At 43.8% G+C, this 16,459-nt stretch overlaps 1 protein-coding gene and 1 long non-coding RNA gene across 4 annotated transcripts in view; one reads left to right on the top strand and one right to left on the bottom strand.

Moving 5' to 3' along the window:
- Nucleotides 1–6,100: 6,100 nt before the first annotated feature.
- LOC146767838 (uncharacterized) lies at nucleotides 6,101–8,724 on the bottom strand. The gene is made up of 2 exons (XR_014953649.1): nucleotides 8,517–8,724; nucleotides 6,101–7,755 (listed from the first exon to the last, which is right to left on the bottom strand). It is a non-coding gene; the product is annotated as an uncharacterized LOC146767838 (long non-coding RNA).
- ELOVL4 (ELOVL fatty acid elongase 4) overlaps nucleotides 8,307–16,459 on the top strand; it is a 33,260-nt gene continuing 25,107 nt past the window's right edge. Inside the window, exon 1 of one of the 3 annotated variants that reach the window (XM_021541601.4) lies at nucleotides 8,307–8,617. In XM_021541601.4, the coding sequence (XP_021397276.1) occupies nucleotides 8,518–8,617 (100 nt within the window). In that variant the 5' untranslated portion in view covers nucleotides 8,307–8,517. Of the gene's footprint in view, nucleotides 8,618–8,833; nucleotides 9,013–16,459 lie in introns of those variants that run through there. The other 2 variants (XM_085574779.1, XM_077782320.2) reach the window with 2 other exon arrangements.

Raw genomic sequence — 16,459 nt, 5'->3', positions numbered from 1 at the left:
GCTGTAGGAGCAGAGACAAAAGTTTGCCAAAGTGAAGGGCAGAAACAAAAGTTTGCCCTCATCTTCAAATCCAGTCATTACAATGAAGAATGTAATGATGTTGGTCAAGCACAATACGCAGTTGGTAAATCTGTACTTCTTTTTTCCCAATCACTTTCTTCTCTCTTATGTGCCTGTACATGACTTACACAAGGATTTGCTTCTTAACATCCACAAAGATGAAAGTCAGGTGGTCTCTATTTTCCAGCTCTTCTTCCTTGTCATCCTGGAAGATGAGAGTGACATTTGCTTCTGCAGTCATTGGGAACTTCTTGATCACTGTAACCACTTGAAGAGGTAGGAAACAGCCTTGCAGTAGTATCAGTCATTCTTCCTATTTGGCTCTGTGTTCAAGTTGCTTGAGTAATGCCTAACTCAGCCTTCCTCTAACACTGGTTATATTCCACCAAACACATGGAAAGCCTGAGAACAAATTTTGCCAGTAAAAACTGGGACATAAAATCCTCCACCTTTCTGACTCCTTCATTACTACGCTACCTGTTCACTTGGCCTTATTCTTCCTCTTGCTGCTTCCTTCATGTACTTCACCAATTTTTACTTTGGCTAGTCTTTTAGTTTTTAATTCAATCACTTCAGACTTGGGTATTCCTTCTGTATTTATCCTAAGCAGCCCATGCCTTCTTCTGTGTCCCATAAGATCCCTTTTTCCTCTCCAAGCCCCGTCAGGAGCTCCCCATTCAGATAATCTGGCTGCCTCACACCTGCATTGTGTCCTGCAGATAGAAGCTGATGCTTCTCATGCTTTGAGACTCACTCTCCTGGGACCCTTTTTCTTTCAAAGGAGAAGATCCAAGGAACTTGCACAACAATAATCTCCCTGAGATCCTCTTCTTTTAAGTTCAGAATAGATATCACTTCTTGTCTCTTTTGCTTTCCTTCTTCAATCTTATAACTTACTATGTCTAGACCAAACAATCCTGGTTCATTTGTTATTAGAATCTGCTAGGCAGAAACGAAACCAATATTTTAAAAGAAGAATTTTTTTTTCATCTTGACATATATCAATAAATTGATCTTCAGAATATACTACTGTAAATATTTTATTGTACTCTTATAATCCACTATCCTTGGCCTTCCTCACATTGGCCACTTTCCCAATGAAAAGACAAGTATTATACTTCTCTTGGTGTTCTTGCTATAAACAATATAAAATAGGTGTCCATAAAGACTCTACTGAATTCAGTGGAGTCCTGCTCATTTACACAAGATCTGTTCCAAGTATTGATTCATAAACTCTTGAAATAATTCAGATACAGAGCTATCCTTTTGTGTCCATGAGCCTCTCATTACTTGTGATTATTTTGGCAGGTATTATAGTTTCTGATTGGCCTTTGTTATTTGGACATACTTTAATATTGCCTCTAACAGATAGATTCTCTTCCAATGTCAGGCTTCCCAGGTTTTGGTTTTAAGCATCCTGCTCCATTACATAGATAAGACCTAATAGTTTGAGACAAGGCCTGAGGCAAAATAAAGATTTGTGGGTAGATGCAGAGTTCATAAAATGTGTACATAGATAAAATGTGCTTATTTAGTGCATGTGCACTATTTATTTAGTGCAATGTGCATCTGCTCATATACAATAATTGTCTTTTAAAAACACTAAAGTTTAAGGTGTCAGCTTCCCCTTTGAGAGTCCACTTATCTGCCACGTAGAGCTGTGACTCTTACCTTGGGGACAGGTGACTTCATTCGCACCAGAGCTTTGTAATCCTGGTAAAATCTCCCTGAGTATTAATTGCCGCTTGCGCTAAGAATGGATGGCTCAGAGGCTAACACCAAGCCCAGTGCCACAACACCCTGTAATGGGCAGTGCAAATCCCAGCAGGAAGCACAGTCTGTCTGCAGAGCAGCCCTCCCTATGCATTTCCCTGCCTATCCCCAGGCAGGAGAGATGGATGCATGGAAACTTGAGCTGAGTGTGAGCAGGACATGGTAGAAGATTATTTCAAGGCCCTTTATGAGGTAATGACTGTGTTTCTGATTTCAACAACTAAATATTCATATTTTCTATTATCTCTTTCTGCTCTTGTTTATTCTCTCAAAGCATGACTGTGTTATACACACACATACACATAGATACTACAAAATTTTCTACTGTGAGTCCTGACAACTAAAAGATTTACAGTAGTCACTGCACAAAAACTTAGAGCAAAAGCTCTCATATGCTTAGTAAGAAATTTGAATTTCACTAGACAACAATGTTTTATGTGTCTGTCTTGCCTTCGACTATCTGCTGGATCTTCAGGCTCTTTTCAAGTAGTGTCCTGAGGCTCCTGCCCATGCCTGCATATGGCACTGAAAAGACCAGTGAGCCATGGATTTATACCAGGGAGTGGCAAAGACACAGCTAGTTTAAAGGACATGCCACAAATTTCTTCTCTATTCCATTCCAAATAGTTGGAAGTGGCATCACTTTTCTCTAGGCTCGGTTTCCCCATAAATAAAATTAAATTCATAATGCCAGATTACCTCAGTAGGGCTATATAACTAACCTATTGTGTATAAAATGTGTAAGCCTGTGGCAAATACTTTCACATGATTTTCTGAGGATAAGACAGCACACTTATAATGAGGACTGGCACTCAGTCTTGTCCATCCAGAGTGTGCAGTTCCACAGCGTATCCCCCTGGCAAATAGAAAGGTGGAGCATGAGCCAGGTCACACCAGTTCAGGGGCCCAGAGGCTGATACAGCCTTTATGTAACTCCTTTACCACAGTTTTGTCCTCCACACACCACACAGATAAAGGGTAAGGACAGCACCATCATTACCACCCATATTCACACAGCTACAGCCGGAGACAGCACAATGGCACCCAGCTTGCACAACCAACGCCCTTCCACCTGACTGCGTTGCTATAAGCAGCTTCTGCAGGGGACTATGCCCTACATTTCAGGCCATTACTAGCGCAGAAGCAAAGGTGCAAGATCATCCCTACAAACAGCTACACACCTTCAGGAGGCTGACACACCCAGTGAAGTGGGTGCAGTAGCAGTGACACACACCTATGGAAAAGGCTGGATTTGGGAGTTAGCGACTTGCTGCAGATCTGACTATACATGTTGCTGTCATTTCAACACAGTGCCCTCAAAACATCAGCCCATAGTTTAGCATCGTCCTTCTCCAGCATGTACACATATGAAGTCCTCATTGCAAAAGCGTGCTTGCCACACCTCACAAATGATAGATGCTGTGACAGATACCACTGCAGATAAAAATCTTAGCTGTGTAAAAGTATGAGAAACTATATAAGAAAAGTATCATTAAGGCAGAGTGAGGCACTATATATACAGGTTTTTGTCATCCTCATGTCTGTTGAACATATTTTTAAAAAGAAGCTGAAACACAGGCCTTTGCCTATGAATGTATGTGCACCTGTTGGGTACACAACACATTTCATATACTGGATATGCACATTAGCTTCATGGTTAGTGCCATTTCCAACACAGGTATCAATTATTAATTAATCGCTCAGAATGGTGCTGGGAAACACTGGACTAAGGGCTCCTCTTCTGAACAAGTACCAAAGTGCAGCAGTTCAAGCTAAATGCAGCCCAGCACTGCAGGCCAACACTTCCACCCTCTGCCCAGACTGCAGTAAATGGGGTTTGTCCCACAGTTTAGAAAAAAACTCTAAATATAACGATCCTGAGTCAAATCACAGATATATTTGAGAGTAAAGTCTGATATGGCTTGGGAGAAAACTGCTCACCACTTCCCTCATCTTCCTGGCATCTAATTTTTATGCAGAAAGATGAAGAAATGTCAATATGTATAGAAAGCCCTTTGGAAACAAAACTTGCATTTACTTCACTGGGAGCATTCAGTCCGGCTCTTGACCATTTAAACCAGGATATTAAACATACTTTAATTCTCATATTTCTGTTAGAGCCACAGTAAAAATGGTTGATGTTCAAAACATGAAGTTGACGCATATGAGAGATCCAATCCCGTGCTGGTGCCAACAGCGAGGTGGAACCTTGTGGGAGCTTACAGCTAAGGTAACTTTTGCCCAAAGCCTGTACTGAGCTTTAGCATCTCTGGACACTTTCTGATGCATCACTCCAATATATTTGGTTATTTTGATGCAGTTAAATGTATGAAAGGACAAATGGAATCTAGCAGATGGTTTAGAAAACAAAAAGCCAGATCTGTTTCAGATCCCATAGAAGACTGTACTGTGGAATACCTGTGTGCAGAGTTACCCCACCTCAAATTATGGAATTAACAGTGTGTTGCATAATAAAGAAATTAATTAGTGCTGAAAGACACATAATTGGTTTTAATGTTATTATTTTAAAATATTATGGTTGTATGAAACCAGCTTATTTTAAGCTTTTATAGTATAAAGCTGCCTTAAATCAGCCTCTCTGTTGAAGCAGATACCATTTGTATTATTGCATATGAATGCACTTGAGCCTGTACTTGTTGATTCAAAGATCAAATGAGCTTTTTTTGGCTCAGCTAGCAGTCTTTATAAGGCGTATCAACTTGAAAGTTTTAATGCAAGGAGCATTGCAATTGGACAGGCTGTGCAAGAAAAGCCCATTCACTGCAAATTAATGTGGTAATTTATTTAATCACTTTCCCTCCTAAGACATTGATGGAATCAAATGAAAAAACATGAGAATTAGATAATTCAAGTAATTAAAACACATTTCTAAACTTAAATGTGTTTTCACCATTTAAACACATTTAAACACATACTTTATGCACCTTCTTTACCGATAAGTGAATAGGTTGTCCCTTACCACATCATGTAACATTTAGATCTGTCGATTCAAGAGATTTTATGCTTTCCCACCAGGTAAGTTCCTGGTTTTGGTGATTCTCTTTGTAGCAAGGTAGAGTTCTTTTACTGCTGTTTTTGTCTTTAATTGAGCTGCCTGGAGGGATCACTGACGGCAACATACCAAGCTCCAACTGCTTTCTTCCTACTACACTTCATACATATGACCAAATATACCTGCATTACATTTTCCCCTTACAGCAATGTCATTGCTAACCTGAAGCAAAACCTGAGTGGGAATACTTTCAACTACTGCAGAAGCATCTGCTGATTCATCAGTCATTATGATAGCATATGCTTCACCGAAATTAATGAATAAATGCATTTTTACAAGCATGACTAAAGGCACTGATCATCGGGAGCTTGTAACATTTCTATCTCTGTTTCATGAAGAAGCAGGAAATGGTTTGAAACAGCTCTGAAATGTCATTGGAGTTTTTTTACAAAATACATGGAAGAAATACAGTTTGTATCTGGAATGGGAACTGGCAGGAGAGCTTTCTAGATCCACCTGTCCCACAACTTCCTGTTACCTTCTGCACCCTTCCTAAAGCACAGAGTTGCCTGCTGCCAGCATAAGCACCCTGGAGCACTGGGCAAACGGCTGAAGCACAGCTGGGAATTCATGTGTGTGCTCCTCTGGGATCAGCTGCCACAGATCTGCCTTTTCCTAGCAGAAACTTGCCCATCTGAGATGTCCAGGTTTTAGGAATAAGTAGATTATCAAGTAGAAAATTACAACACTGACCAACTAATGATATTGAAAAATCAAAAATCATCATTTTCTGACTACCATGCTGAAGATTTCCTTGGAGAATATTTTGATACTATGCCTTTGGATGCCTTCCTCCTTCTGCTCTCTTTAAGTAGAAGTCTCAGCATTCTTAAGGTAGCATACCCTGCAGGGTGCACAAATGTAGAAAACTAACTGGGATGTGTTTGGAAGCCTCAGACACATACCTAATCTTAAAAGTATGTCCACATATTTGCAGGCTGAAAGTAAAACTAATGAAAATAGTTAGCTGTAAATTTCAGCATATTTTTTTAAGGCAGTCTCAAAGTACAGAGGAAGTTACTCTTGTTAGATAGTTCATCTTCTCCCTTTTGTCCAAACTCTGCAACTCAGTTGTGGCTCCTCTCAAGCCTTAATGGCTCTGTGAAATTATCTATGTACAATCATATTGCTAATATAAAGGATTTAATTGCCATCAAGGAAAGTTACCTAATCAGAAATAAATGAAACAGTAAATTGGATGATATAAACAATTTATAAACAGTAATTATTGGTGTCAGTTATGCAAAAATACTTCCACAGAATAAACAGGCATTCTAATGAAGAATTAAGTATATGTAAGCTATAATAGAAATAATTATTAACAGAAATATGTATTCATATTGCTAATATATCTTATTCCTTTTTTGTTCTTTGGTGGACTGTGGATCTTCACTCCTTGTGCTGGTGGCACTCTCTTAAGTCCATATCTTGCACAACAGGGCAGGGAAGTGCAAATCTTTGCCATGTTGATTCACTCAGAAGCCGTTGTTTCCAGCATGTGGCCAACACAAATGGCCACATACAATTTGAGGATTATGACTCAATCTCCTGGTTTCCTTTAGATTTAAATGATAATGTTACAAAAAGTTCTGAAGCTGTGCTTTAGACAGTGCTAACCACAAATCAAGATACTAAATGTCCAACAATACACTGCAGTAGTTTCTCCTTTTGGAGGCAGAGGAAACACAGCTAACACTACACTGTCTGCCTCCTTGCAGCTTCAGAAAGCAGGTTGGTGTTCAACTTGCCCTACCAGTGATAGATCCATTTCGGAGCTCTCATCAGACCTTCTGCCACGATCATCACCATCAAAACAAGGCATAAGTCAAGTCACTGTAATTAATGAAGAATTTTGATTGACTGTTCTCATGTGCGAGAAGTAGCAGCTGTCCATACATCCACATGTGATAACCTTGCTTCGCTCCAACTTTCAGCCAGCACTGGGGTAAGTTGGATTTCCCTGTCCATTGAGGCCTCCAGGTGCTGACATAGCTCCTCTTCATTTTCCCAGCGTAGGTGATCCCTACTGCCAGCCACCTGGTTTTGGTGCAGTTACTCTGCTTCCACTGGATTAACTAGTGATGTCCAGTGTGCCTCTCCTGTCCATAGGGCTGGGATCGCAGCAGCCAGAGCAGTGCAGGAGCTAAGCCGGGGCTGACTCACCCAGGAGGAGGAGTGCGAGCTGTGCTCACCAAGACCAAGTGACAACAAGTGATAGAGGTGCTGCTGCACCGGAGGAGGGAGAGGCAGACACCATCTGATCTGTTGCCTGCTAGATGGAAAGCTTGCAGCTTGGGTGGAGCAGGTCCCCTCCTGCCCCTCGCTCCCGAGGGTGTCATGCAGCCATCTGCACTATGCAAGATCACAGGGCAGACAAGCTGCCAAGGAGATAAGAAGCAAAGGGTGTGAGGAGCAGGTGGTGCCTTTACACCAGACAGAGGGTTTGCTGGGACTGAAACACAGGGTGCAGAACGGATGCTTCTCCTGCAGCACCCAGCAACACTCCGGGCAGCTGAATCTCTCTGCTCCATGAAATGACCATAAAGGCCATGGTCCAGGAGATAAGGAGAGGTGTGAGAAGGGCAGCTGGGTGTTACTTGGAGAAGGCTGGTCAGGGAAGTGCCACCAGGTGGTTGGGCAGGGAGGTAGTGAGGTCCCGTTGCGGTTGCTGGTGTTATCCGTACTGGGAGGAGAAGGGATCTTAGCGAGGGCTCCTGGAAGCAGCAGAAGAGCCTCCATTCGCACTGACGGAGGTAACGCCAACACCGCTCACGCCGGTCCCTCGGCGTGTCCGTCAAGGGGTAGCAGGAGGGGAAGAGAGAAGAAAAATCCAAACTTTCCCCCCCTTTCTGGTAAAATAAAAAATAAAAAAAATCCTATTTGAACATAAAAAGCCAGGCTGAGAGAACAAGCGCCTCCCCGCCACCCCGCACGCCCTCCGAGGGAGGAGGAGCGGGTCCCGCACCTGCTCCGCGGGGCCGCCGGGCGCCTGCGCGGCCGCGCCGCTGCGCGGGGCCGCGGGCGCCGCCGGGGGCAGCGGGACGGCGGCCACGTGACGCCCCCGCCCGCCCCGCACCGCGCCGGGGCTGCGCACCGAGCCGGGGCACCGAGCCGGGGCACCGAGCCGGGGGCACCGAGCCGGGACACCGCGCCGGGGCTGCGCACCGAGCCGGGGCACCGAGCCGGGGCTGCGCACCGGGAGCACCGAGCCGGGGCACCGCGACGGGAGCACCGAGCCGGGGCACCGAGCCGGGAGCACCGAGCCGGGAGCACCGAGCCGGGGCTGCGCACCGAGCTGGGGCACCGCGCCGGGAGCGCCGAGCCGCGGCACCGAGCCGGGGCTGCGCACCGAGCCGGGGCACCGAGCCGCGGCACCGAGCTGCGGCCGCGCCGCGCCGCCCCCCGCCTCCGCGCCCTCCACCCTGCCCGCGGGGCACGGGAGCCGGTGACGGGAGCGAGGCGGAGTCTGGAGGGAAGATACGGAGAGATAGAGATTTAAATCACATCCCCGGCTGTAGAAGGGGCAGCAGCAGCAGCAGCCCCGGCGCAGAGGCACGGACGCACGCGCCGAGACAGGTCTGCCGGCTCCGCCGCTGCTGCTGCTGCTCACCATGGGTGCCGCCGCCGCCGAGCCCCCCAGCGCCATGGGCCTGGTATCCAGCGTGGTGAACGACACCCTGGAGTTCTACCGCTGGACCTGGAGCATCCGAGGTAACGCGCCAGGGCGGCCGCGGCCCCGCCATCGCCGTTCCCGGCGCCCCCCGCCCGCTGCCACTGATGCGCAGCGGCTCAAAATGGCTCCATCTCCCGGGAGACGCGGAGCGCGCTCCGGCTCCCCGGGATGGGGCCGCGGCGGGGGCAGACCCCCCCACTGCCGCCTGCCCTCCTGGCCCCTCCGGGTGCGCTCGGTGCGGTGTTTGTTTATCCGCCGTAATCCCGTGTAGCGGCCCGGGGTGCGCGGGGCATCGATCCGCGGCAAGGTGAGCGCGTCCCCCCGGCGCCCGCGGATGGACGTAGCGAAATCCGCTTCCCAGGGCCGTGGTTCCTCCGGTTCTCTGCCGCCGCGGCGTGCCTTGGGGTTGTCATACGGGCATCTGATGTCGGAGGTAAGCGAGGCCCTCCGGCACAGCCGGTCTTTGGCTTCTGCGGCAGGTGGGAGCCCCACGTCGGCATCGCGTGGAGTTCAGCAAAAGAAATGAGGAAATGGTTGTTACCGCCAGTGCAGCAGCTTTTCATTTTCTGTTAAATGTGTTTGGGTCAGTCCTGCTGTTTTCCGTTTTCAATGTGCTCCACTCCTGTATTGGCACTCCACGACTGCAATGTGGCAGATGCTGAAGGAAGAGTCAATGTCTTGGAATATGGAGAAATGTGCAAAAGCAGCTTGCAGTGCTGGGACAGCAAATGAGGTGGTACCTTGCTGCAGTGACCGGTAGCTCTGGAAGTGTTACTGGTCAGCGTGAATGGTTCTGTCTCGTGTGTCAAATGAAAGGAGTCGCTTTCACAGTTGCTATTGTGAGTAGCCACGGGCAGCTGGCAGAAGGATCATTTACTCCTCTGGATGTTTTCTTCACTTTCTCGTTGTTCACGCAGCGATGAGGTTTAGCTATTTTGAAGCACACAGAGCAAAACTGGAGTGCGTGCAACTGTGGATGTATTTCGTGGCAATGTGATAGGTGGGAATGCGGGGCCTTTGCTACAGACGGGAAGCTCACTGCATCAGCAGTCTTTGCTTTTCCGCCCCCCCTCCCTTCTGCCATCTGTCAGATAATAAATTAATATTATGTTATAGATTGAATGAGCTCACTTTTTTCACAATTTGCCTTTCCATAGCTTCTGTGTTTTGCTATATTTTAAAAATTGAGCCTGCATTATTTTTCTCTTCTGTTTTTAAAACTGCCAGAATATGAGAGCAAATAAAAATGCTTGCAGCAGCACTGCATTGTAATCTGCTAGTGTTTGCTCTCTGACTCTTGCAACATACAATTGTTCATAGACTGCCAGGTAACAAATGAAAGAAATGCTATTCTAGTCAATCAATAGCATTTTCAGATGGATATAAAAATAGATGTGGGTACAAAGTTGATAACTTTATCAATTACTTGATTTGTTTGAAAAAAATAACACAAGTTCTGATGTATTTCCTCAACTTCAAAAATGTTAAGTCTGTCAATTGACCGGGTCTGTTGTAAGCAAAAATGATCAGAGGAGGGAAAAAAAAAAAAAAGGAAAAGCAAGTAAATATTAAGAATGTAACGATAAGTAACAGTGATGCTACACATAGAGCAAAGTTTTTTCTTCTGCTTCTTTGGAGGATGTTATTGCCCCTAACATATGTTTAAGTCTTACTAATTTACTAATGGAAAAATTTTAATTTTTGCTTTAAGTTCGGTAGCATTGCTGTTAAAGCAGGATTCCATTGTAATGAAGTCATCAGTGCTATCTTGTGGAGCTTCTTGTTCAGATTTTGAATTACAGCAGGTCCCTTCAAGGTTAGTTTTGAGTAGAGCCTAAGTCACATGACAAACACATTACAGTTCTTATTTATACCCAGCTGTATGTGGAACAAGGTTCTTCTGTAGTTTTTACAGTCAGGTAGGGATAGATGAAATATGTAATATGTCACATTGTAGTTACAAGAGTTACAAAGTAGCTCAGGATAGAAAGTGTTATTCATGAGGCAATGCTGTGTGGCTCTTCAATGCTGTGAAACAATTTTTAATGCCCTAAGTTCTGCAAAAATACCTGCTCAGTTTGCTGCTTTTCTGCATGTTTGTTTGTTGAGATAAAAATAATTGTCTCCCTTTGCCATTTCTGAGTGAACATACAGCATACTTTCATGTAGTGATATGGACAAGGTAAGGACATGTAGTGATAGGACAAGGTAAGGGCTTCAGACTGAAAGAGAGTAAGTTTAGATAACAGGAAAAAATTCTCTCCTGCAAGGGTGATGATGCACAGGAACAGGTTGCCCAGAGAGCTTGTGGATGCCCTGTTCCTGGAATTGTTCAAGTCCAGGTTGGATGAGGCTATGAAATTCTAGTGGAAGGTGTGTCTGCCCATGGAAGGGTGGTTGGAAGTAGACGATCTTTAAGGTCCCTTCCAACCCAAACCATTCTATGATATGTTAAAATTGTAAATTCAGCACTGTTATGAATTCATGCAATTCACCTTTGTGTTAAGAGCTATGACAGTAATGTTGCTCAACAGAAAACACAAATTATGGCATGCAAGGCCATTGCCTAATGTTCAATATCATTAAATAAAAAACTATACCACGCAGCAAAGTTGCTCAACAAATGATGCTATGCAATAGCATTACACAATAAATCATACTGAAACACTACTACACAGCAAAATTACACAACAAAATGTGAAGAAATTTTATTCCCACTACTACTCCTACACTTATTCTCTCCATTTCCCACTTCCATGTTTTATTGAACACTTGTGTCTTTAGCCCTGTTCTCTGTATTCAGCAAGATTGTCTTGCCAGTAGGTGTTTTCTCCTGCTGCCTCGGACTCCTGTGATGACACTTGTGTAGAACTGTGCCAGAACATCCCACTGAGTCTTGTGCTGCTTTATTTTTGCACATTAAAGGTTTGATCATTTTTCTCCTCTGCTTTGTGCTATTTAAAAAGCAACTGACCTTTTCTGAGACCAAAAAAAAAAAAAAAAATAAACCCCAAAAGGCCAAGTATATAATGAGCCTAAATGGATTTTGAGTTGATGTTACAATTTCTTTTAGCATTAAGCATGCTGTCTAAAGTTGATTTGTTTGTGGCTTTGGTTTTTGAAGTCTTGCATTTGGGAGTAATAGCAGAGTTCTGTGACTTTTTTCCCGAGTATATTATCAAATACATTTTCAGCATTAGCTTGATGCTTTTGCTTGTTCATTTGTTGTAAAACTACTTTTTTCTCTCCACCCTTGACTACTTTTCAGACCCCTTTCATGAAAGCCCAGTATCCATTGTAACCATATATTCACTTAGGAGGCTGAAGGACATAAGTTAGGAAGCCATAATCTTCAAGAAGAAATAGAAAGGTCAAAAACATGTTCTTAGCAGTCATCGAGAGCAAAAAAAGAGGTGGTCAGAGGAACAGTTACTATCAGGAAATATGATCTAGGAATTCCATGCTCTTATTTCTGTCAGGGCATGGGACCAGTTGCATGTAATTGTTAGGGCAGGGCTTCCTTCTTTCTCTCAGCTCGAGTAGCTGGTTGGGGTTGGATTTGCCAGGAAGGATTAAGGGTATGATTAGATGACTGAGCAAGTGACTTAAAGGGAGGTTCCAGGCTGAGTCCAGGGGAACTATTAAGATGAATAACTCAGGACACAATCCAGGAAAGTAGAGTGTGGAAATCTCAAAATGTGGGTGAAGAGACCATTGTCAGCTGGGGAAGGGAAATAGGAGACTGTGGCTTGAAAAGAAGATTCATGAAACACTGTTCAAAAATATTTATTTAGAGGAGCTACTTAATTTGAATTTACTGAACTAAGGAACAGAAGGCTTTACTGACTTTGGGTGAGAATGATTGTTCTTGGAGCTCAAGAGTTTAAAGGAAGCAGGGCCATCCCAGGCCACGTGGGGCTACTTTGGAACAGCAACTATTTACAGCTGTTGCAGTTAATAAGATTACAGACTTTTTCCATCAGTAGGAAAGGAGAGATGCAAACTTTCACTTTAGTGGTAGAGTAGTGTTCTACCTAGCATCTTGTTCAGGAGCAACCTCAATTGTAGGTTTTATCAGTTGGGTCAGAAGTCAAAAGCAGTGAGGATGGAGAAGATGTGAAACTTAAAACTTGTTGCTGAGAAGGTGAACCAGTGGAGCAGCTTCCTTGAGAACACTGATTGCCATGAACACTTTTATTAAGAGATCTTGGGGCCAGTTTAAAATTACCCAGGAAGTTCAGGTTCATTTTCTTTTTCAGTCCAGGGAACAGAACCAGAACAAAACACATTTATTCTTCCCTTGTACCTTCCCCCATAGAGAACCCAAGTATGACCAAAGGATCCTGAGTGTTTATGCTTGAGAATAATTCACTGGGGTGCTTAGCAGAGCACTCTGAGTGCAAGTAGTCCCTTGTAGCTGAGGATTTGTGCCAAAGCTGGAGGCAAGTAGAATGGCAGTGAAAGTGCTTCAGAGGATGATGATGGGGAAAGAGAACGAAGGGTGAGATTAAGGTTCATGAAGTCTGTTTCACAGAAACAAAGCAGAACATGTTCCTAAACTTTCAGAGGGCTGGCTGAGCATCAGATGTGGTGATAGGCACAATACTTGTCTTGCAGATACAATATTCTCCTCAAGGGAATAGTTTCTTCAGTCTCTGGCCATGACTGCGTAAAACACAAGGATTAGACAGGGAGAAACATACTGGAAATGGAAAAGCTGTCTGACTGGGCTGGCTGTCTGGCAGCAGAAACACAAAGGAAAATCCTGTGGCAGAAACAGCACATGGAGAAATTGATTGTGAAAGTAAAGAATATTAATGCCTAGATAATGAGATTGCTGTCAACTAAACTGAGCAATTGGAGCTTATTTGATTCATTTGACATTTAATTGCCAATTAGTGAAGGGAGGGAATTTATTAGTGAAGAAAAAAATAATGCTTGGTATTGAAGGCAATTTGCTGAGTGTTTGAGGGAAATTCTACCCCCATTTCATCATCAGGAGATTTTATCAGATTGTACAACTCAAATGACATCATCAGAACTAAACAGATACCAAGCATTTTTGGAAGTGGAAACGTCATTCAGAAAAGTACATTAGTGAAGGGGAAATGTCTACTTAGAGATCTTGGGTCAGCAAGCTTCAAGACCTTGGTCATGAAGCTAAGGAACAGAAGGCTTAGCTTCATGACCAAGAAAATAGGAGAAGCAAAATGAATTCTATGCATAAGAAGCTGAGTTTTGAGTGGAAGACTTCTCTTTTCTAAAATGAAGGAGGAGAAGTTGTAGGGATATATGCAAATCTCAGCTCCAGAAAAGACATGAAACAGAAAAAAACCTTCAAAGAGCACCAGCAAGAATGTAATACAAACTTCTGTTTGAACACTTATCAGCATATTCCAGAAGGAAAAGGAAATGTGTAGACAAAATGACAAGAACATAACTGCATATTTGAAAATTCATTCTAAAACTATGTAGGTAGCATGTCTTTAAACCTTTGAAGGAAATAAGTTGTTATGAATACTCTTAAAGGAGAATCCATGGGAAAAGATCTGGAAATGGCTGTATACAGAATTTAAGCAAGCTGATTGCATGATCTTAATACCTGCTGCAGAAGGCCAAATTATTAGATTTTTAGAATTCAGCACATGGTAAATTTCTGTTGCAGAGTTCCAAGCAAATAATGTTTCTCAGCTGAGGCATCATGAGGTGCAAATCAATATGTGGTCCTGGAGCTCATAGGGCAACCAGAGGTGAAGAATTCTTGAGAATTTGAAATACCCTTGCTATGAAGCAGATGCATTCATCCCGGAGACTCCACTGTTAACACAGATTGATCAAGGATAGTGGCTGAACTCTTGTTCATAGATAGCCATCTCTAGTTGGAGCACCTTGACTACTAGGAGTGTTCATAGTTGTTGCCCTGCATTTGTGCTGTGCTCAGGGTGAAGGGGCCTGTGGTTATAGATATGAACTACCAGAAGAGGCTGTATTTAAGGCAGCTATGCTGTGCTGTCCTGTGCAATCAGGGAAGAATGTCAAAGACTGCACAAGGACAGGTAGTAGAAGAAGCTTAGGGAACATAGCATGTAGTTCCTCTTAAGGTCTTGTAGATCAGGAGTGGGTGAGGCAAGACTCCACTTATTCCTCTGCCAGTTCAGATAGGTTTTTGGAGTTATTTGATTGATTAGGAGAGCATTTAGATAAAAGATGAATGAATGAAAAGACTCCAAACAGATATGGAGAAGACTTTGAGAAGAAGAACTTGCTAGGATGCAAGGCTAAGTGAGAAGAGGCTGTTGTGTGTACTGAAGAGTTTTTTGAGGTAGGGCAAGTGAGGTTAAATGAATGCCTGAATGGCCTGAAAAAACTGGAGCTAAATGAGAGTTCATTTGTCTAAAAATAATTGACCATTAAAAGAATGACAGCTTTGGCTTTTAAAGAGTGTTGATATGACTGGGGTGTTCCCAGAGCACAGAAGTTGTGACAGTGTGATTTTAATGACAGATCTGATCCATAAGGTAGGACTTCTCTGACTAGTAAATATATGACAAGGCCTTGCTTTCTCAAGCTGTATTTGGAAACCAAGTTGGAGCTACCACTGCACTTCATAAGGATCTCTTTGAGTGGGACTGACTGACACCTAATTTAGAAGGATGTAGATGCTGAATACAGTTCCTGGATTTTGTGTGGTGACAAGTGGGTACTCAATGTTGTCAGACTCAAGTGCTTCTGAGTGTATGAACTTCAACTTGTGGAATTTTAAGGATGCAAATGAAGGCAGCTCTGAAATTCAGGCTTGGCAATACTTAGGTGTTAGCCCTGTTGGGGTTTTGAGTACTGCATCCCAGCTACTAGGCAAAGCAGTAAGTAGCTACAAGGCAAGCCTGGAGATGAACAGAGTGCAGCGTGGTTTGTATTAACTCATTTTGTGTGTGCTTGGATCTCAAGATAAGCATGAACTAAATTACCTTTCTCTCATGGAAGGTGAGGGAGAATAATCTACCAAGTTTGGCTTGCATTTGATGCAAGATAGGGATGCCTGTGGGCATCAGTTACCCTTGGTTTTGTGTTGCTTGGTGCCTTGAACTCAATTTCTTTCTTTAGGTACTTGAATAATTTCAGTGGTTTGATCCTTAACTCCCGTCCTGGAGCGTTCACTCCCTCTGTGGCATTGTGTCTGCATGTACCATGGGATTCTTCCCTTGTGTTTGCATAGCAAGGGTTTGCTACTAGGGGGACTATGCTAGAAGCTTCCCTCATGTCCAACAGAGCCAATTCCAGCCCATTCCAAGGTGGGCCCACTCCTGGCCAAGGCTGAGCCAGTCAATGATGGTAATAAAATCTCTGTGACAACAGTCCCACCATCAAAAGCAGCATGGCCAGCAAATTGAGGCAGGTGAGTTTGTCCCTCTACTCCACTCTTGTGAGACCTTCCACCTCTGGGGTCCCCAGCACAAAAAGGACAATGACCTAACAGAGCAAATCTAGAGCAGGGCCACCAAGTTGTTCACAGGGATGGAGCACCCCTCCTATGAGGAAAAGCTAGGAGAATTGGAATTGTTCAGCCTGGAAAAGAGGAGACTTTGGGGTGACCTAATTGTGTCCTTCCAGTAGCTGAAAGGAGCCTACAAGAAAAATGGAAAGAAAGTTTTTACAAGGGCATGTGGTGAGAGGATAAGGGGGAATGGCTTCAAATTGAAAGAGTGAAGGTTTAGGTTAGAAATTTTTGGAAAAAATTCTTTATTCTGAGGGTGGTGAGATGCTGGAACAGGTTGTCCAGAGACATTCCCAGTCTAGTGGAAGATGTTCCTGTTCATGGCTGAGTTGTTTGCAGTGGATAATCTTTAATGTCCCTTCCAAACCAGGCCATTCTATGATTT

The sequence above is a fragment of the Lonchura striata genome, chromosome 3, assembly GCF_050655825.1.
Source record: "Lonchura striata isolate lonStrDom1 chromosome 3, ASM5065582v1, whole genome shotgun sequence".
NCBI lineage: Eukaryota > Metazoa > Chordata > Aves > Passeriformes > Estrildidae > Lonchura > Lonchura striata.
This window is presented reverse-complemented; position numbering and strand designations above follow the sequence as displayed.